This window comes from Tupaia chinensis, unplaced genomic scaffold (genome assembly GCF_000334495.1).
Source record: "Tupaia chinensis unplaced genomic scaffold, TupChi_1.0 Scaffold000081_1, whole genome shotgun sequence".
Lineage (NCBI taxonomy): Eukaryota > Metazoa > Chordata > Mammalia > Scandentia > Tupaiidae > Tupaia > Tupaia belangeri.
The window spans coordinates 592,817-615,539 of NW_006159542.1; the positions used below are offsets into that span (position 1 = coordinate 592,817).

A 22,723-nucleotide genomic window follows, 5' to 3' on the forward strand; every position below is an offset into this window, starting at 1 on the left:
CACATTTTCCCTGTCCTCTGTGCACCGGAGCATGCTCCATGTGACTAGCAGTAACATGGAACCGTCTCTCCCCACATCTGTCTCCACACTTGACTGCAAGCTCCTTGAAGGCAGTGTCCAAATATGATCTGGACTAGGGTCCTAGAACTGAGCCCACAGGTCCACCGAACAAGAGTTCGGGAAAGAATGAATGGCACCACCTATCCAGGGCTAGTGTGTACTCATTCCTGTGAATTCAAATGGGGGCTATTTATCTGCAATGTCTCTGGGGATCCCCTGGGTACTTCTGAGGGTTGAGGACAGAGCTTGTGGGAGGTAAGGACTCAGGCTCTGGTTCCAGTTGAGGGCAGCACTGAGATCAGGGCATGGCTCCCTGCATCTACTCCTTCTCACCTGAGTGCTGGGGCGGGGTATGTGCATGTATGTATGGGGTGGGGGAATTGCGTGTGTGTACACTTGTGCGTACAAATGGACCTCTACCAATCACTGGCTACCTCCTGCATGTCGGGCACCAGAAGGGATGCAGAGGGGAATGCAATGTGGGTCCTGACTGCAAGGAACCTGCCGTTCTAAGAGAAAGCTAAAGGCAATAACTGAGGACAAGAGCATTCACAGCCACAAGGCAGACAGTGATAACTGGAAGAGCAAGCAGAGGGAGTCATGGCTATAGTAGGAGAGCATGAGATCTGAGCAGCCCTGAGGAATGGCTAGACTCAGGACGGCAAAGCATTCCCAGAGGGAACAGATCGAAGGAAGGCACAGAAGAGGCCTTACAGATTTGTCAGGCTGGTCCAGGGCAGGGGGTGCAGAAAGGGGAAAATGACAGTGATTTTGGAAAATCAGGCCGAGGACAGATGAGGGTGGAGCACAGGTAAGGTGCGGCTTGAATGGCCATCTCACTCTCACTGGGAGTTAACCTCAGTGCTGGGATCCCCTCATGATGGATATGCCAAGCTGTGGAAGGGTTCATCTTTTGTATTTGTGACATTATCTACCTGTGTCTCAGTTTCTAATGAAGACAACTGTGCTACTAGAAAGTCTAGGGGTTGTTTCTGTCTGTCTCTCTTTCCCACCCTGGCTTTCAAACTGGGTTGAGAAAAGCCATTCTCCTTCCTCTTCCTTCCTTGCAAAAAAGAAATACGGGTTTCCTTGCTCTGAGCTGCCTACTCACACCTCCCCCTTTCTTGCCCACAGCTGGTGAGGATCCTTGAGGACTGATCTGGAAGCTTCTCTGCTAAAGTCGGAAGTCAGGCAGGGAGACGTCAACTCACTTAGATCTCCAGGCCCCCTAGAATCCAGGAACCAGGTGTTACAGGTACTCTGGAGAGAAATGTGATACGTTAACACCTAATGTGCGACTGAAATGTGAAGATCACACCAACCTTTCAACTGCTTCCGGATGGGTTTGCCTGACTCCAGCCATCTCTGTAGGGCAAGGAGACACACGTTATAAACCCCACCGTACAGGAGCTCAGCACGCCCTAAAGAGACAGCACTTACGGGAGAGTCCAAGCAGTCGTCACCATGTTGCAGACCAAAATACTCCTTTTCTGTCACGCCCAGGTAGTTGTACGCCATATCCAGGAGGACTTGACCAGTGTCTTGCTTCTAGAAAAAAAAAAAAAAAAAAAAAAGGAATCGAGTGGGAAAAATCTGAAAACGAGAGTTAAGAACTGACGGTGAAAATATCTTCGCTGTAGGCAAAAAGAAATGAAAATATTCAGAGAGATTTCAGACATACACGTTCCCCACCATAAGGAAAGCTTTTATACATTTCAAGACAAGAAGCCATACAGTCTGTATGGGAAGGGGGGCAAAAAACCCTTATTTAAACACAGTGGAAGACAGTATGAGTTGAAATTCAGTTCCTTAGCTAAGTCCCCTCAGCTGAGCTCCTCGGGTGCTGATGTCTCAATCAATAATCTCACATATCATAATTACAGTCAACTCTCCGTGACCTACCCCTGGATTATCCATAGCAAAATGCTAATCCCAGGTCGGCTTCTGTTGGCCTGCTCCAAGCCACAGATGCATGTACGGGAAAGAAAAACTCTTGACTAATGATATACAGGAAGACAGCTAAAAATACTCAAATGCCATTCAAGATACCCTCAAAGTGACTTGGCCTGTGTCACCCCATAGGATTATCTGCCTCACTGCTTTGCATCATCTCAAGTGAGAAGCTGTGGAGACACTCGACCACACTTCCCTGCAGAGCAGGACACGCTGCCTTCACCACTCAGTTCATGGAGCAGGCATGGGGACGGAGCCATGAAGTGTCCCTTTCCTACCCTCACCATGGAAGCAGCAACTGTAACGTGGAACGTCAAATGCTGTCAAGTGCTATGAAGTGATCAAGGCACAGTGGACAACCCAGGAGGCAACACAGTCACCTCGACCTGGGGACAAGGAGAAGCAACTCCTGATCTAAGTTTGGGAGGATGACGGGGCCAAGTGCCAGCTCTCCCCTCTAGGTGCACCAGCCAAGGAAAAGCACCTGAAGCTGATGCCCCCACATGAACAAAGGTGCAGAGGTGGCGAACGGCAAAGAGTTCTAGGGCAACTGCAAATTCTGCTTTAACAAGCAGATTTCTCAGGAATCCTTTGAACTGAACTCTTTCACTTGGGGACAGTATGAGTCAAGAATAGACTCTCTCTCTCTCTCTCTATATATATATACATATACATACATATATAGCATTATCAAAGGTAACTCTATTTGAGTGCCTGAGAATAGGTAACGGACTGGAAAATAGGTCATGGCGACCAGGATCAGAAGAGTTAGATAACTGTCGGGCCTCTCCTGCAGGGAAGTCTTTGGGGCAGCCTGATCTTATGTGGCCTCAAGTGTGTGAACATAAGCCATGCCCATTTCCTGAACACGCCCCTTTCCTGCCAGGGTCCCTGCTCCTGCTGCTTCCTCCACCCAGGGCACCTTCCATCACAAGAGAATCGCCATGGGTGTGGACAGAGTGACCCATTTACCTAACTGTCATACTGTTCCTGTAGCCACCATCTCTCTATTCTCCCCTCCTCCCTTCCCTGCCTCTGGTGACCACAATTCTGCCTCCTACCTCCACAGGGTCAACTTTGTTTTAGCTTCCACAAATGTGCCTGCCTTATTTCATGTAACAATGTCCTCCAGGCTTATCCATGTTGCCTCAAAGGACAGGATTTTATTCTTTTATAATTAATATTATTGACACCACAAGGGATGTGGCAGAAAGAAAGAAAGAAAGAACCCCCCTACAGGGCCTGGTCATGCCCCAATCCTTTTGTCTCCAATTCTCCATCCTGTCAGATTCTGAGTACGCCCACGTGCGTCCACTGCGTCTTCCAAGCCAATGAGGCTGAGACTCAAACCCTTGTCAGTCGTGTGGGATCTGGCTTCCTCTGAGCAATGCCTAACATCTGTGTTATGGAGCCAGCCAGGATTTCATTCCTTTTAATGGCTGAATAGTATTCCTGCATGTATACATATTACATTTTCTTTATCCATGTCTGCTCATGGGCTCTTAGGCTAACAGATACAAAATTATAGTTGGGAAAAAAAGGAATAAGTTTCAGTGTCTATAGCATAGTAAGGGGATTATTATTATTTATATATGACTTTAGATTACATTTTTTAAAAATTGCCAGAGGGTGTATGCACTCATTGAAGTAAGTGGGGGCTGAGAGAGAGAGAGAGAAAAATTGAGAAAGCACTCCATGGGCAATGGTCACAACGCAATCCTTTCTCCTCCATTTGTCTCTCCTCTCAGGATTTTGGGCGCGCATGCACACGAATCTGGCATGTTTTTCAAGCTGCTGGGTACAAGACTCAAACCATGTAGTCAGCCATGTGGGATCTGTCTGCCTTACCCACCATGCCATGCTGATGTATTAGTTTTTTTTAAAAGAATTACTTTTACTGAACTTTATTTAATTTAATTTGATCAGAGAGGGGGAGAGAGAAAGAGAGAGAGAGAAAGTAAGCCACCAGGTCTGGGACTCGAACCATAGCTGGCCATGTGGGAGTCTAGCACCCTCAATCACCACGCTACCTGCCGGCCCCTGTTGGTGTATTATTAACAACTATAATTTACTAAAATCTACCAGGAGCCAGACACACCATGTGTAGTCTTTTTTTTTTTTGGGGGGGGGGGCGATTTTTCGCTTTAGGGCACGTGTGCTTGCCAGAGAGACAGAAAGCAAGAAATCACCCCCCAGGGGGGATGGCCACACCGCAATCCCTTCTCCTCCATTCTCCTCTCGGGATCTTGGGCACGCACACACACGCACCTGGCATGAGTTTTAAGCCACCAGGTCCGGGACGCAAACCGCGGTCAACTACATGGGAGTCCAGCGACATAGCCATTACACTAACTGCTGGTCCCCATGTGTACTCTTTATAAATGATTTCTAGTCTTTGTGGCACTTTGGAAAGTAGTCATGCCCATCCTCCTCACCGTGAGCAAGCAGAGGCACTAGGAGGCTCAGGTACCATCAGCTAATGCACAGTGTGACCGACCGTCTGACTCATTCTTCTCATTCTTTTTGATACCAAAGTTCATGTGTCCCCACTATGGCACAACTCTCTCCCTAGAGTGCGTAATTCAAACATTCAGGAATCTATTCTACACAATTTACCCACCAGTTCTCAAAAGGGACTGAAATATGATAAAGGACAAGGTTATTATAACAGGCTCTCCGGTCTGGCTCCTGCTCCATGAGAAGTCACCTTTGCTACACCAGGTCACTGGGAGTGATTTGACTGCTCCTGGACTGGGGTCAGAATGACTGAGGTCCAGGCCAGCTCCCTGATGACGGCTGCTCCTGGTCATACAATGGTCCCGGCTAAATAAAGAGTCTGAAGGAGACTCTGTACGCATTGCCCATGAGCAGAACACTAGAAAGCTACAGATATCCTAAGCTGTAACCAGGTCCTGAAACTCAAGTTCAACATGAATCAGCTTTGGGACCAGCAGGTGGCATTAATGGTTATGTCTCTGGACTCCTGCATAGTTGAACGCGGTTCGAGCCCTGGACCTGGTGGCTTAAAACTGACGCCAGGTACATGTGCGTGCATGCTTGGAATCCTGAGAGAAGAATGGAGAAGGGACTGTGGTGGCCATCCCCCCAGGCGGTGACTTCTCACTTTCTGTCTCTGTTCTCTCTCTAGTGAGTGCACTATTGCAAAAATCTCTTGCCAAAAAATAAAAAAAACAAAAAACAAAAACCTGAAATCCGTTTTGGACCAGACTGCAGGAAGCTGTGGGTGGCAGCAGTACACTGGGAAGGACCATGCTCATGACAAAGAATTCCTGAGCTCACTGACGGCCAGGCTCTGTCCCAAGGCTTTCTATGATGGTCACACTGCAAAGGTGCTTGCTTTACCCTTTTAGAGAGCTGCTCACTCCTCATGGCTCCGCTGCTCTCCCTGGGCTCTCAGTCATTTGCTCTCGCTCTCCTCCTGGCCCTCTGGCTGGGCCTCTCTGTCTCCTTTGCCTCCGGCCCCTCATCTCTCCAACCTTTAAACAAGGGATCTCATTTGCATCTTGTCCACTTGCTTCTCAGATAAACTCATCCAGTTTCATGGCTTGAAATACCACATCAACCCTGGTAAGGTCCACTTTTGTATCCCCAGCCTGGACCCATCCCCCAGCCTTGAATACCTAATGCTTTTCTACATTTCTACAGAGAGGACAAATGGGCATCTCAATCCCCACAGTCCCCAGTGGCACTGGTTACTTCCACCCCACACCGGCTCCTCCCTAAACTGCAATTCCATCTGGCCAGTTGCTCAGGCCCAAAACCTTGGCATCACCCTGAGGCCTCCAGTCTTCCACATCCCAAATCCCACCTATCATCAAAGCCTACTGGCTCCATCTTCAAAGTATTTCTAGACTTAGTTTCCTCTTACCCACCTCCTGCGTGACCATCCACCCAATCCTCCTCATCCTCCTCTGGATTATAGTAATAATAGTCTCTGAGCCTTTCCCTTCCCACAGTGATACTGGGGTCAGATTCTCTCTGGTCTCTGCCCAGACCGACGGACACTTTCCGCCTCCTGGACAATAAAAGGCCCCTCAGATGAATCCACAAAACTCCGCATGATTCCCCGCCCCTACCCCAAATACCTGTTACCACTCTACTCTCCCCCTGCTCACTCCATTCCAGACACATTGCCTTCCATACTGTTCTACAACTACACTTAGCAAGCTCCTGCCTCAGGGCCTTTGCACTGCTCTCCCTTCTACCTGGGATGTGCTTCCTTTAAAAAAATCACATGGTCCTTTCATCTTATCAGCTAGGGCTTTCCTGATCAGGTCTATAAAATGGCACATACACACCTAATCCTGTTCCAGCACTCTCCCCTTATCCTGCTTTGTTTTTCTTCAGGGTACTTAATACCACTGGATAGTATTCATCTGTTTATGGTCCTCTCCTCCCACTAGGATGTAAGCTTCAAAAGGACAGGGATTTTGATCTATTTTGATCACTGTTGTATTCCTTGTACCCAGAACAAAGCCGGGCAAATAATAATACTCAATAAATTCTTGCTAGATGAATAAATGAGTTATACACTAGCAAACACGAATGTTCATGTTGGGAACAACTCTAACACAAATACAAATCGTAACAAAGGAGCCAGATGCATACTAAGCTGTCAGTTTAAAGTATCTGGAAAAGACCTTTGTGATCTTTTGTTTGTTTCTCCCCGCAGTTTCTGCTATAGGGTAGTGCATGCACTCCCCAGGGAGAGACAGAAGACAGAGAAAATGAGAAATCACCCCCTAGGGGGGATAGCCATTCCATTCTCCACCAGTCTCTTCTTGTGATTTTGGGCATGCACACACATGCACCCAGTGTGATTTTCAAGCCACCAAGTCTGTGATTCAAACTGTGCAGCTGGCTATGGGGGATTTAGTCCCTTAACCTCCAAGCCACCTGCTGACCCTCTTCCCCCTTTGTGACCTTCATAGGGCTTGTTTAGTCACAAAATTCTACACACGTCTATGTTAAAAGGAAATCAGATGTAAGACAAGGCTCTGTAGAACCAAAGTTGTTGCTTTTCAAATTAAGATGATCCTACCAAAGATTCCTAAGTGAGTGGTCCTCCAAGCTGTGAGGCACATCGAGACCGAATGGGGAGCAATCACAGTGCAGATTCTCAGGGCCCCCTGTACCCCTGGAGAAGATGCTGTATGATATTAAGCAGGATAAGGGATTCATATATACATATCTTTTGTAATTCTTTTTTTTTTTTTAATTTGCTATAGGGCTTGTGTATCAAAAGAGAGAGAGAGAGAGAGAGAGGGAAAGTGAGAAATCACCCCCTGGTGGAATGGCCACACCACAGTCCCTTCCCCTCCATTCTCCCTCGGAATTTCAGGCATGCATGCACACAAATCTGGCATGTGTTTCAAGCCACTGGGAGTCAGGTGGGGTAGTCCGGGACTTAAACTGTGCAGTCAGCCATGTTGGGTCCAGCTTTCTTAACCACTATGACACTGGCTGGTCTGGGATTCCTATTTTTAACACATGTCCCAGGAGATTCTGAAGTACTTTAATAAATGTTCAGGGCCAGCTTCATGACCTAGTCATTAAGGGAACTGGATCCTGCATGGCCAATCATGTGTTTCCATTCCTGGCCCTGGCAGCTTAAGACGTGTGCACGCATGCCCCACATCCTGACAGGATGGAGAAACGGAGGAGGGACTATGGCATGACCACACCCCGCTGGCTGGTGCTTCCTCCTACCTCTCCCTTTCTCTCTCCCTCTCTCTGGTGAGCACATGTATGCTCTGGCAAATGAAAGAAAGAAAAAGAGAGAGAGAGAGAGAGAGAAAGAAAGAAGAAAAGAAACATTTGCTAGGGCTTGGCTGTCCAAAACGGGAGCCGTGAGCTATAAAGACTATTTAAATAATAATGAAGATAAAATTAAACATTTAGTTCTGCTCAGCTGCAGTAGCGCACACTGGACACTGCTGCTTGCAGGCTGAGAACACGTGGGAGGCCCAGGTTTGATTCTTCACCCACCCTAAATAGCCGGCTGTGATGGCTCATACCTGGGTCTCAGCTACTCGGGAGGCCAAGATGGGATCGGACCCCTTCTCTAAAAACAAACCTGTGGCTTGAAAGAGCCCAGACCAGTCACATACCTGCTATCTTGACTGACTGAGCACTGTAGCAGTCCTTGCTGCTCACCCCAGTCTCCAAGGAGGCCTGTGACCTCTGCCTGACAAGGGCAAGGTCAAGTGTTCGAATGCGCACATGGCTAGGACAGCACAAGTACAGAAATTTCCACCTCCCAGCACGTTCTCTCAGACAGTCCTCTCTAGGGGACGTTCTTCTCCACACTGGCTTCCAAAGAGACAGGCCATGGGTGTATGTCTATCCCCCTAATTAGAATTTGGAGACACCAAACTAGACTACACATTCCCTTTCTGGAGTTTTACCTTCTTACTATTGAGTCGTCAGAAAAGTTATGACGTATTTTTCTACGCTTTACTATGCAAAAATGTGTCATGACTTTTCCGATGACCCAATACAATAATGTTTACTGGGGCTCTGATCTGGGGAAGAGCTGGAGGCCTGAGTGGCTGTGGAAGTGGGTGGAGGGTGGGGTAGAAGGTTAGGAAACATCTGTCTCTATTGTCCATTGCCACTATCTGCCAGGTAAGAAGCCCAACCCACAGGTCCTCAGTCATCCACCCGAGTCTTGTCCACCGACAGACAGATGTCACAGGCAAGCCCTGGGCAGCTGCCCTCTCCCTGGCTGGGAAGGAGATGCAGCACCCATTACGCTAAAGCTGCATCAAAGATGATAGTGACCTGGGTTGGTGGGAAAGCAAGAAATCACCCTCCAGGGAGGATGGCTAAGCCACAATCTCTTCTCTTCCATTCTCTTCTTGGGATATGCCTCTCTCTCACACACACACACACCTGGCCGGACTTTCAAGCTGCTAGGTCTAGGCCTTGAGCTGCAATCGGCCATGTGGGAATCTAGCATTTTAATTACCATGCTACCTGCTGGCCCAGTTCTGGTCACTCTTTAAATCCTGTGGCCTAGGACAGTTCCCCCAAATGTTCTCTCATTCCTCATCTTCTCTGTCGACACCTTTCCTTACACATTGAACTTTAAAGGCTTGAGCAGAGGCTGGGAGTCAAGTCTGGGGTTGGGGTTGAGAAGGCAAAGGTCAAAGGCCTTGGTGGAGTCCAAGTAGACAGTAAGGACTGCTACAGCCCAAGAGTCCTCCTGCTGCTGGCCTGGGAGACCGGAGACCTTGTTCCTTGTTTCGAGCCCTCACTCTGCCATGGCTTTAGGTGGGATATGCCAGGACCTCCCTGAGCACTGCCGTCTGTGAAGCTGACCTAACAGCCCTCACAGGGCACCCAGCCCTTGCACATTTAATGAGCATCTGGTGTGCCTAGTCCTGTCCCCCAGGAGCTCAGAGTTCAATGGATAACGCGTAACCTAACAATTAGGATTTTATTGGCGGGAGAGACTTTTGCTACAGGGCATGTGTGCTCACCAGAGAGAGAGAGACAGAGAAAGTAAGAAATCACCTTTCGGGGGACAACCATGCCCCAATCCCTTCTCCGTCATTCTCCTCTCAGGATTTTGGGCACACACATACTCATACCTGGTCTTAGTTTCAAGCCACTGGGTCCAGGATTCAAACTGCTGTTGGCCATGTGTGAGTCCAGAGCCTTAACCGCTACACGACCAGCTGGCCACAATTAGGACTATTTTTAAAAATGCATCATGATGGGACCAGCAGAAGGTGTAATGGTTACATAGTTGGACTCTCATGTAGTCGACTATAGTGTGAGTCCTGGACCCGGGGGCTTAAACTCATGCCAGGCACATGTGTACGCATGCCCAAAATCCCAAGAGGAGAATGGAAGAGAAAGGACTGCGGCATGGCTATACCCCCAGCGAGTGGTTTCTTGCTTTGTCTTTCTCTGTCTCTCTGGCAAGTGCATGTGCCCTATGGCAAAAATCTCTCTCTTAAAAAAAAAAAAAGGCAGGGCCAGCAGGTAGCGTGGTGGTTAGGGGCACTGGACTCCCACATGGCCAACCTGGGTTCAAGTCCTAGACTTACTTGGTGGCTTGCTCTCTCTCCCTCTCTTTCTCTTTCAGTCTACGACCCTCTCTGGTCAAATGAAAATAAATAAATAAATAAATAATGAATAAAGTTAAATACAATAATTTTTTAAAAAATGCATCATGACACAAGGATGTAGAGTAACCAGGATCTGAGAACCAGCTTTGCTTTAAGAAGTTGATGAGGTCCTCACAGAAGCAGCGTCTGAGGGTCCTACAGTTCAGATCATGGAGAAGAGGGGGAAAACCCTCTGGGTGGAGGCAGGAATAATTTTTTCTTCATTTTGTAAGACCGTAGATAAAACACAACTTCTCAGGAACATAAATTTAGAAAAGAAAATGTGCAGAACTTACATTAACTTTAAAGGTCTGTACCAAGCCATCTAAAAAGCGGATACTGCAGATGACTTCGGATCGTGTTTTCTCTTTGGGTAATTCTGAGGTACGTATGTTATTAATTCTTCCACCCAACGCACGTAACCGGGAGGTCATAACTATCGCTGAGGAACCTGTAATATAAGATATACCTGTTAGTGCTCCGACATGCAAATTACCTGCTACCTGGGAATGTGCTTCTCTGCCACCCAAGCCCCTTCCAATCTGCGGAGTCTGATCCTCACAATACTGTATGAGGAAGGCTAGATTTACAGTCTGGGAAAAGACTAACACAATGTGGTAGACAAACTTGGGTTGGTAGAGCAGGCAGGAGAGGAGGCTGGGCTGAGAGTGAGGGTCTCAGAACGGAGCTATCCTGCAGGGATTGCAGTGTGCACAGGGTCCTTGGGGATTCAAGTGGATCTGGCTGGGGCCCAAGAGTCTGCATCTCTCAGTGTCCCCGGGGGATGCCTATGCTGATCCCCGGTCACTCTGTGGGGAGTAAGTCATCAAACACCAGTGCAGGGCCAGACAGAAAGTTTTGGGAATCTGTAGCAAGGGTCAGCATTTTGGTTTGGATAATGGTTTATCCCCCCAAAGTTCATGTTTTGGAATACAGTCTTAGTGTGCAGTGATTACAGGTCCCCCCAAAACTCATGTATTGGGACCGGTAGAAGATGTAACGGTTACGTCACTGAACTCCCGTGTAGTCAACTGCCGTTTGAGTCCTGGACCCAGTGGCTTAAAACTCATGCCAGGTGTGGGTGCGTGTGCACCCAAAATCCTGAGAGGAGAATGGAGAAGGGACTGCAGTGTGGCCAATCCCCCTGGGGGGGGGTGATTTCTCAATTCTGTCTCTCTGTCTCTCCAAGGAGCTTGTGAGCCCTATAGCAAAAATCTCTCTATAAAAACAAAACAAAAACAACAATAGCAAAAAATCCTCATGTATTGAGATTTGGTTGTATTGTAAAGGTGTTAATCGAAAATTTAATCCCTTCATAGTATCCTAGGGTGGAGCCTTTGTGTGTGACAGTCAGTGGGGAGGGCCCCCAGGACTGAGTCCTGGTGCCCTCTCTGTAAGGACAGGAAACAGGAAGCAGAGGCCACAGGGATGTACCACACTTTGTTCTGCCCAAAGTTCTGCCACCCACATTCGGTGACACCTCTGGACCTTTCAGCCACCAGAACTGTGAGTCAATAAACCATTTCGTTATAAATGGCCCAGTCTTGTATTGAGTCATCGGAAAAGTCATGGTGCATTTTTGCATAGAAAAACATGTCATGACTTTCGGTGACCCAATATTTCTGTTAGCAACATAGTAACAGACTAAGAGAGGTAGTTTACTCAGCTCTCAGAGGGATGAGGAAAAAGCAGATTGGAGGCCCGAGATGCAAGCCTCAGGGAACCCCAGAGGCACGGACAAGGTGCAGGAAGAGAAGGCACGGAGTAGATGCAAGCTGTGCAGGAAGTACATCCAGGAAGGGAAAGGTGCCCTCGGTCCCTTAGCATCTTATTTAAGGATCCCCGCCCAGGTAAATCTCCATTCTTGTGTAGATAGACATTGGGAATCTCAAACATGAACCAGAAGCCTGGGACTGGCATTGCAAAGAAACTCATTCAGTCACTTGCAAAATTCCACCCACCCCACCTCCACCTGCCCTTTCCTAAGAAATGCCATGAGAAGCAGGGATGCATTGTCTGACTAATACGAAAGTTATCAAAAGACAACAATCTTGTTCCATAATGCCTTCACCACACAGAATTTAAAATGTCAGCTGTCTTGTTTAGTTCTTGTCTATGAATCTCAGGTGGGTTACAGACTTTTTTTCTTTTTAAATTATAATAGAACCATTACAAGTGAGATTCCCGGTGGGAGGTACAAATCAGAAACACCTGGGGGGCTTTCAAAAACTATTCAGTATCCTTGGGTATGGCAGAGGGTGACATGGAAGGGCCAGACAGTCAAGGATGTTTTCGGGAAGCTTCATGGAGTGTTCTGGGTGGTCACTAGCAGACAGGCACTGGGGGGGCTCTACACCATCCACTATAGAGCACGTGGGAAGGTGCTGGGCAGTCGCTGCACAGTAGATAAACAGGTAATCACACGATGACGTGGGGCACAACCCCACATGGGAGCCTCCAGAGGAACATCACATGGGCTGACGCCCCAGTGGCAGGCACCGAGTTCCCAAGTGCTCTTCACCTGGGCAGCTCCTCACAGCTAGAGCCGGCAGGAATAACAGTGGCGCGTGCTAGTTTAACCACAGCTAATTATGCTCCTCAGCACAGTCACACAGCCAGTTGACAACGAATGTAGGCCAGCAACCCAGAAGAGACAGACTTTCCCCCCTCACATCCCTGATTGTTACCCCAAAAGGCTCGGAACCTCACAACAATGTCACAGATAGGCATTTTATGAAAGATGCAGAAATGTTCTTCCTACGATTGTTCCTAAAGCAAACCTTGAAAAGAGCCAGCCAATGTTGAATAACTACCTAAGTGAGCCCGGCAGTGTTTTCGGATTGTCTTGAAATTGTATCTTAAACAATCTGGTGGGAACAATGGATGCTGACTAACTGCCCTGTTTCCTGTACAACAGCAATAGGGGAACTCAGGGTTTCTATGGCTTCCTTTATAAGCCTCTTAATTCTAAACAAAGCTACAACCCAACCAGGAACCCCCTGGCCTCTCTGATCACAAATGAGGATGGTCATAGCTGATGCATACAATGTGGAAGCCAAGCCTGTCCTTTGCATAATTCAAAAAACCAAACAGCTAAAGCTTTAGAATGTTTTGCACAAAAGCAACAGAAATGCTACTGTGACTATAGTTTTTAAAAATTTGTAATTTTCTGCTTTGGTGTGCTTGTCAAAAAGAGAGATTTTGAGAAATAACCCCCCAGGGGGATGGCCACTGCACACAGTCCCTTCTCTTCTATTCTCCTCTCAGGGTTTTGGGCATGCACACACTTGTGCACGGTGTATTTTTAAGGCCCCTGAGTCTGGGGCTTGAACCATTCAGTCAATTATGTGGGATCTAGCCACCTTAACGACCACACCACCATCCCACCAGCTGGCCAGTGACTCTATAGTTTTCAATCAGATTATACTTGGAACTGTATTACAGAAAGGCAACATTTCACTGTGCACATAGTAGGGGCCCAATAAACACTGTTAAGAGCTGGAATGGGATGTACCCTGGGTCCTCCATAAAAGGCATTTTTCAATGTAAAATTGTTCATGCCATCAGGTGCTGACTCCAGCTTCCAGATTATGTAGACAATCCTGATTTCAAATGCCTTACAGACACATAAATGTTCCATTTCTGAACGTTTTATCCACTTTAAAAAAGACCACTTGCTAGGGTTAAAAGGTAGATGTTATTATAGTTGCGCGTCATGCCTCTGAACAGCTCTATGAATGCAACAAACCCAGAAGCAGGAGTGCGTGGGCACAAGCTGTGGCCACCAACTGCCACTTCCTGGGCATGTGAGACAGCAGAGCTCTCGTGGTCTGTGGGCCGGGGGGGTAGCACAACCCTGGCTGTCCTGAAGCCTGAGACGGGAAGAGGTAACTCGCTACTTTATCTCCTGAGGGTCTGTCTACATGTACGACTGGGATACTTTGTGCTTTCACAAGCCCACAAACCACAGAAAGGGAGAGGAACGGGCACAACTGAGAAAGCAACCCAGCTCCACTGGATGCACTCAACAGAAAGTATACATTAGTTCTTACGCTTGCTTTTAAAAATAAGGAACTTATGGGGTCAGCAGGTGGTGTGGTGGTTAAGGTGCTGGATTCCCACATAGCTGACCACAGTTCAAGTCCCAGACCAGCGACTTGAAAATCACACTGGGTACATGTGTGTGCATGCCCCAAATCCCAGGAGAAGTGAGGAGAAAGGATTGAGTTGATTTCTCTCCGAGGGGGTGATTTCTCACCTCTCCTCTCATGGTATCTGTCTCTCTCCGTGAACACATGTGCCCTATGACAAAAAAATCTTAAAAAGAAAAAAAAAAGGAACTTAGAACTCTAGTTCAAAAACATAAGTTTAGGTTAAAGGGAAAGGGTGAAGGAGAGTAAGAAAGCAGTCTTGATTTATAAACACCTGTTCTGAGTAAGCAGTATACACAAACCAGGTTGGCTCACGGCAGGAATCAACCTAAATGATCATCAAGCTGACCCAGGTCAATACTACCACCTAGTGGCAGCCAGAGGAAGATACCTCACTTCCCACCCTAAGACTTTTTCTTCAAAGGAAACAGGGTCAGCTCTGCTCTTTTCTTATTGGTCTAAATTCAGTGTATTTCAAAAATCCCTCTCACAGTATATAAGGCCTACTCTGTAACCCAATTTCTTTTCCCTAATTTTTCTTCCCTAACAAACTCAATAAAGCTCTTTTCCTCCTATCCTTTTATGTTGTTTTTTGACTTTTTTTTTTTTTGGTGCCAGAGGGTACCTGTGCTGGCCAGAGAGAAACAGTGAGAGGGAAAGTGAGAAATCACTCTTGGCCACTCTGTAATCCCTTCTCCTCCATTCTCCTGGGATTTGGGGCATGCACACACACATGCCCAGTGCGATTTTCAAGCCACCATGTCTGGGATTCAAACCACAGTTGGCCGTTTGGGAGTCCAGTGACTTAACCATCATGCCACTTGCTGGCCCCTCCCGGTTCCAGTTTGTTTATTTATTTATTTATTTATTTATTTATTTATTTATTTATTTGCTATTTTTGAGCCTCAGATGACTGGTCTGCTGGATCCACGTGGACATTTCTAGCATGGAAAAAATAGTGCCAGTCAGGGGCCAGCCAGTGGTATTGTGGTTAAGGTTGCTGAATCCCAAGTAGTCAACTGCGCAGTTCGATTCCTGGACCTTACAGCTTGAGAAACATGCCAGGCGTGGATGTGCGCTACCTAAAATCCTAAAAGGAGGGATAAATAAAGTAGGGATAGCGGCATGGCCACGTCCTATGGGGGTTGCTTTCTCACTTTCCCTCTGTCTCTGGTGACCTCATGTGCCTTCTGGCAAATTAAAACAAAACAAAACAAAAAACCATCAGCCATGCTAGACAATGACTCATCAAATTAAGTGTGCTTCTCTTCAAAGGGCAATGTTCCATGCGTTGAAGATAAATACTGTATTTATCAAGCTGCTAACATAGTACCAGTGTTGCTTTCTCCTTTACTGTAAACACCGAGGCTGGGCTACATTATGTGTCAACCGGGGCCAACCCCAGGGCTCTACCATCACCCACATCACTCAGGCTTCACCGTGCACCCTCAGGAAAACGCAGGCTGCACTTTCCCACTGCTGTGTGTGCCTCGCGTGGGATAGCTTCTGGTTCCAGCCTATTTTAAGGCCAAGCAAAAGTGTTTCTGAACCTCCTCTGAAAGAAAGGAGCTATCCCTTCTATAGTTAAAGTTTACAACTATTTGGGTGGAGACTTAGTTATCATTTATTAAGAACCAATTAAAGAAGCCGGCAGGTGGCATGGTAGTTAAGGATGCTGGACTCCCACAAGGCTGACTGTGGTTCAAGTCCTGGACCTGATGGCTTGCTTTCTCTAATTCCCTCTCTCTCTCTTGCTCTGTCCTACTCTGGTCAAATTAAAAATAAATAAAGTTAAGTAAAATAATTAAAAAAGGAATCTATTAAAATGAGATAAAACTGTAAGAATATATGATTACTGATTTAGTTACCAAAAAAAAGTGATGAAAATGAGACCTCCCTCTCTACTCCCTCTATTCTTTCCTTTCTTAGTTTTGCTATAGGGCATGTGCGCTTGCCAGGGAGAGAGAGATGACCCCCAGAGAGGATGGCCCCGTCACAATCCCCTTTCTATTCTCCTCTTGGGATACTGGGCATGCACGCACATGTGCCCAGCATGTTTTTCAAGCCACTTGAGTCTGGGTCTCAAACTATGCAGTTAGCCATGTAGCATCTAAACACCTTAATTACCATGCCACTAGCTGGCCCTTGAGATTTCTTATTTTTTTTAAAGAATTATTTTATTTTTTATTAATTTACTTATTTTCATTTGACCAGAGAGAGAGAGGAGAGAGAGAGAGAGAGAGAGAGAGAAAGCAAGTTGCCAGGTCTGGCCATGTGGGAGTCCAGCACCCCTAACCACCATGCTACCTGCTGGATCCCTCAAGATTTCTTTATAACCAGTAACTTAAATAAAACTAGTGTAGGCTAGCAGGTGGCATGGAGTTTTAGGTGCTGGATCCCACATGACTGACTGTAGGGTTCAAGTCCCAGACCATGTACTTTGAAAATAATGTTCTGTCTGTGTGTCCAAAATCCCAAGGAGACTGGAGAAGGGATTTCGGTATGGCCATCTTCCTGGGGGGTGATTTCTCACTCTCTCTCTCTGTCTCTCATGAGTGCATAGGCCCTATAGCAAAATACTAAACAAACAAACAAACAAACAAAAACTAGTATGCACTGGAATTATCCAGAGAGCTTGTTAAATGCAGATTCATGGGTACTATACTGAGAGATTTTTGGTTTGGTAAGGACCAGGTGCCTCTGGCAGACCACAGTTTGAGTTCTAGACCTAGAAATTTGCTTTCTCACTCCCCCACACCCCCAGCCTCTCTCTCTCTTCCGTGTCTCTCTCTGGTCAGATTAAAAAACAACAGTAAGTAAAACTTACCAAATATTTCTTTAAAATTTTTAAAAAATACATAGTTTTTACTGTTACATTTAAAAAAATGCAAGAAAGAGACCAGCAGAGGGCATAATGCTTACATCACTGGACTCCAAGGTAGTCCACAGCAGTTCAAGTCCCAGATCTGGCAGCTTGAAACTCATGCCAGGCACATATGTCTGCATGCCCAAAGTCCCAAGAGGAGAAAGGGATTGTAGCATGGCCATTCCCCCCGAAGGTGATTTCTCACTTTCTGTCTCTCTGGTGAGCACAAGCATCCTATAGCAAAACTCAGAAATAAAAGGGGGAGGGCAAAAAAATATTGAATTCCCATGGGACCAGCAGTTAGCATAATGGCTATGTCGCTGGACTCCCACATAGTCGACTGTGGTTCGTGTCCCGGACCTGGTGGCTTAAACTCACACCGGTCGCACGTGCGTGCGTGCCCAAGATCCTGAGAGGAGAATGGAGGAGAAGAAATTGTAGCGTGGCCATCCCCCCTGGGGGGTGATTTCTCGCTTTCTGTCTCTCTCTGTCTGGCGAGTGCACGTGCCCTATAGCAAAAACCTCTCTAAAAAAAAGAAAAAATATATATTGAATTCCCGTATACCTTGAATTCAACTGCTAACCTTTTATCACATATGCATGCTCTGTCTCTTTTTCTCTCACTTGTATATATACACAAACCACACATTTTTCCTGAATCACTTGTAGATATTATACCTCTTTACTGCTAAATATTTTAGGATGTTCTCCTAAGATCAAAGACATTTCATAACCACTGTACAACTATCATACTTTAGAAATGTAATGTTACCAAAGTAGTTATTTAGTATACAGCCTGCATTAAAAATTTGCAAGTTGTTCTGCTGTCCTTTCTCTTTCCTCCTAATCCGGGAGCCAAACCAGGATCACGCCTTGTTTTACTAGTCATTTAGGAGCCTCCCTCTAAACCTCCCTCCCTACAGCAAGAGCGTCTTCACACCACGATCCACCCCAGCTTCACCAGCCAACATCATGGGCACCAGCATGCGTGCCCAGTATGTACAAAGAGACCTCAGGAGGTGAACCCAGAGACCTTCCCACGTGGCTTTAGCATAGTGTTACTGTTGTGCCACCAGGGCTGGCCACCAGATGCATTTTTATAACCACTCTAGGCAACAATGATGCAACCAGGCTGCACACCACACAGTGGACAACCCTTACCCCAGACTGTCTCCAGGGTTTCTTCAGACCTACAGACAGGTCGGTACCCTTAAGTCAGTTTTCCTGTCTGTGTGACAAGTTGCTTCTCAGAGCTAAAAAGAGTTGCCATAGCTCAGTAGCTATCCCACCAGTCAGTCCAGAAGAAGTGCTTCCTAAATCATTGCTGATGAAGAAACAGATTTTTCCAGTCTATTTGTCAGTGCTAGGATAAGATGTAGCCCAAAGAGAAGGTAACATGAAAATTAGGTTCGTTTACTCATGGATGACGATTCTTAACTCAAAGTCAAGATTTTGTAAAAAAAAAAAAAAGTCCGTACTGCCCTCACAATGCACGACCTTTCTCAGAAAGGTGAAATAACTGGAACCAGCAGGTGACGTAGTGGTTACATCGCTGGGCTCCTACACAGTTCACCACAGTTCAAGTCCCAGACCTGATGGTTTATAACTCACATCGGGTACGTGTACGTGTATGCGCAAAATCCTGATAGGAGAATGGAGAAGAGATTGTGGCATGGCCATCCCCACAGGGGATTTCTCACTTTCTGCCTCTCTGTCTCTCTGGCAAGCACATGCACTCTCTATATCAAAAATGCTCTAAAAAAAAAAAAGATGAAAGAATCAACTAACATCTGAAGGAAGCAGGGAAAGAAAAAGAGATGCATGCATTGAGCGTGATTAACTGGGCTTTGCAAATATTCTTAATGAAATTCTGCCCAACTAATTAAACACTAATGATTTTAGTTTTCATCTGTGAAATGCCCATATATCTTAGAAAAACGGTTCCATATACACAGTTTCATTTTATTAATTTTAAATTATGTGCTGCTGATAACAAAATTACCATATAACTGGTACATGGGAATTCAATTGTTTTCTTCGTAACTCTTCTTTTTTTCCCTCAAACCCATCAACACTACCTTCTGCCATTTTTTTCCTATGCTTTCTGGGCTTTTTAAATGTTCCAAGTACAACACTGCATCATGTTATTTAAAATTAGATTTTAATGGAAACATCATTACTTCTTACTATTTACTAACTTAGAAAAACAAAGCTATTCATTAAAGGAGGCATTTTTCATATTGTTAGTCAATGTGAAAGCCAATAAATCCATTTATCCTGAGGCCATGTATCAAAAAGTTAATTTTTAAATAACATTTTTAAAGCTTAATGTCTGCCAATAAATACAATGACCGTCGCTGACACGGCAAGGACTGATGCACATTTAAAAAATTCGGGCACGCATTTACAGAGCTGTTTCACGCCTTTTCCTTACTACAAAATGCACTTAGCAAAGTATTTAACGTTTAGACTTCACATTCTTCTACTGTCTGGGGAAAGAAATGCTCATTCAAGCCACGTGAGTAACACAGCTTGGGGCCGGCAGGTGGCATGGTGGTTAAAGGTGCTGGACTCCCACATGGCCGACCTTGGTTCAAGTCCCGTACCTAGTGGCTTGCTTTCTCACTTTCTCTCTCTCTGATCAAATTAAAATAAATAAATTAATTAAATTAAAAAATTCTTTAAAACACACACACACACACACACACACACACACACATACACACACACATGAAGAGGACCAACAGATGCTGTAATGGTTACATCGCTGGACTCCCATGTGGTTGACTATGGTTTTAGTCTTGGACATGGTGGTTTAAACTCACACTGGGTGCATGTGTGTGCAGGACCAAAATCCAGAGAGGAGAATGGAGGTGAAGGGATGCAGTACATGCACCCTACAGCAAACAAATAAACAAGCAAAAAACAAAACCAAAAAAGCACAGCTCAATATTTAATTTGTCATGCAATTATCAATCCTAATGCCCAGAAGGATAATCCTGGGATCAAGTCATTTGTTCCACAGATCCTATAATTTGTTCAGGGAGTGGATCTCCCATGTGGAAGCCCCTGAGAAACAGCCCCTGAGTAATTTGTAGGATCAGGGTGGAGTAATTTGTAGGAGCAGTTGTATTCAAACGGAGACCCGTAATTAGCACCCTTGTTCTCATACAACTTCGAAATGTCAAATAGTTTTCTTATTATGGAGTCGGGGTTTATTTATAGGTCTGACACTATGATACTCACGAACCTAACAAAATAAAAAAGTTATACTTGATACTGAGAGGATAACAAGAAGTTGCTTTAAGCTCCCTGAAGGGCAAGATAAAGAATGTTGTAGAAGCTGCAGGCGGTTTGGGGAAAGAGGTAATGTTGCTATAAAGAGAAACCAACCTCTTACGCACCATGAGCTGAGTTTTCGGCCTCGTGATGAGAAGGAGCTTGCTCACTTCAACACCAAGTGTGCTCCTAAGCCAGCGGAACACCCATGCTGAGAATATTCAATGAAGTCATTCAATTTGTTTTACAGAACTTTCTCTTGAAGTCTCACATGCAAGAAAAAAGTATAAATCCTAAGTGTACAGCTCTCCAGAAGTCTGCAGTAGTCCCCTCCTGTTCCCTTTCAGATCCTTCCCTCCAGAGGTGGCCGCTGTCCTGACTTACAACACTGCTTTCATTAGATTTTTTTTTCTCAAGTGAGATTTTTAAGAAGTGATTATTTAAGAACAGGTGATATGGTGCAGGGCTCAACCACACCCCCAGGGAAGGGCTGCACAGAACTCAGCTCCAGGACTGCTGCCTGGCAGGTGGCCGCTCTGGTACTGGTGGGGTGAGACGGAGAGAAATGAGAAGGGCTGTGGTTCCACCTCGCCCATGGAGTTAATGAACGGTGACTGGTAAACTTTCCCATTTCGTGCTACTTAGGTGAACCCAGATGCTTAGGAGCCAGCAGACCTGCCTCCCGGGAGAAAAGGGGACAAATGCCACAGGCCATGGAGGTTTCAACTGGGCCACGACCAGACCACACCGGGGAAAATGACCTCTGAGAGTCACCACCAGACCAGATGTTCCCCCAACTCCTACAACTGGCCAGTGGAGTCTAATGAAATTCGGGAATCAGATTCCAGTACCGGGGTGGGTCCATGTCGTGTACCGTCACATTTAGCCTGCTTTGTCGTTGCTCTGGCAAAGGAGCTCCAGATGCTTTACTCACTCATTATGCATTTACTCAACACGCTTCTGCACCAGGCCAGAGAGCAGGGTGGGGAGGAAGGGAAGGAAAGACAGAGATGCTTAGATGGTTCTGTTCTAGGTGAGATGAAGGTGCAGGGTGCTGGGGGGACACAGAAGGACTCCTGCCACTGTCGGGGTGGGGGATGAGATGGGTGTGGACGGGTTCACAAACACTCCGTGAGGAATCTTGCAGGATAAAGGGAAACACTTGGGGGTTGGGATGGGAACTAAACCCTAAGAACTGCACATGCAAAGGTCAGGAGAAGACAATGCAATCACATTTTAGGACCTCAGTGAAACAAATTTAGCAGGAGTGTCTGAGGGCATAATTGAAATCCCAGGGAGGATAAGGTTAGAGTCTTCAAAAATCCAAGGTGTGGGTCCAGCAGGTGGCACAGTGGTTAAGGCTCCAGACTTCCACATGGCCAACCATGGTTCGAGTCCTGGACCTGACAGTTTGCTTTCTCATTCCGCCCCCTTTCCTGTCTCCCTGTCTCTCTCTATCTCTGGTGAGCATGTGTACCCTATAGAAAATTTTAAAATGAGGGGCTGGCAGGCAAAGTGGTGGTGAAAGCAGCTGGACTCTTCCATGGCTGCCCGCAGTTCGAGTCCTGGACCTGGCAACTTGCTTTTTTGCTTTCCCTCTCTCTCTGGTCAATGTTAAAAAAGTAAAATAAAATAATGGCAATGAATACAATTTTCCTAAACATTAAAATAAATAAATAAAATAAATTAATTAAGTAATTATTTAAAGAAAAACCAAGGTGCTGCCACACACAACAGAAGCAGGATATGCTGTGAGACTGTGGAAAAGTTGCTGGCATCAGAGTCGGGCAGCTGAAGGTTGGAAGCAGAGCTTAACCACTTCCTCACTGAGAGACTACCTTCCAAGAGACTGCTGATTCTCTGTGAGACTTGGTCTTCTCCACTATAAAAGAGGGGAAATTTCTCTGCTTTCCAAGGTGGTTTTAAACCCTGGAGACAATATTTGTGCAAATTAGCTGCCACCTAGTTGCTATACTTAAGACTTAGTTTTTTAGTCCTCAAGGGTTCAAAATGGGCAGAAGATGAAAGAAACAAATTTCTCCTCAGTGGAAAGAAGTTTTTAAACTGTTGAGGCTGCACAGATATGGAAGGGGCTGCCTCATAAGGTAGGGAGCTCCCCACTACTAGAAGTAATCAAGCAGAGAAGGGGAATGAGACCCTTGGTAAGAAGGCTGCAGAGGGCAGACTGACATGAGAGAGGATGGGCCAGGTGACCCTTGGACTTTCGGGACTGAGATTCTACCATGACTCCTATTTCCTTAATGCCAAGGTTAAAT

The 22,723-nt window shown here is 46.1% G+C and overlaps 1 protein-coding gene across 1 annotated transcript in view; it reads right to left on the minus strand.

Annotated features, from left to right (window-relative positions):
- The window catches only part of PTPN3 (protein tyrosine phosphatase non-receptor type 3), a gene marked incomplete in the record, with an annotated part of 137,680 nt that overhangs the window by 87,250 nt on the left and 27,707 nt on the right, over positions 1 to 22,723 (minus strand). Inside the window, 3 exon segments of the mRNA XM_014585378.2 lie at positions 1,383 to 1,425; positions 1,501 to 1,608; positions 10,448 to 10,602. Of these exon segments, the coding sequence (XP_014440864.1) occupies positions 1,383 to 1,425; positions 1,501 to 1,608; positions 10,448 to 10,585 (289 nt within the window).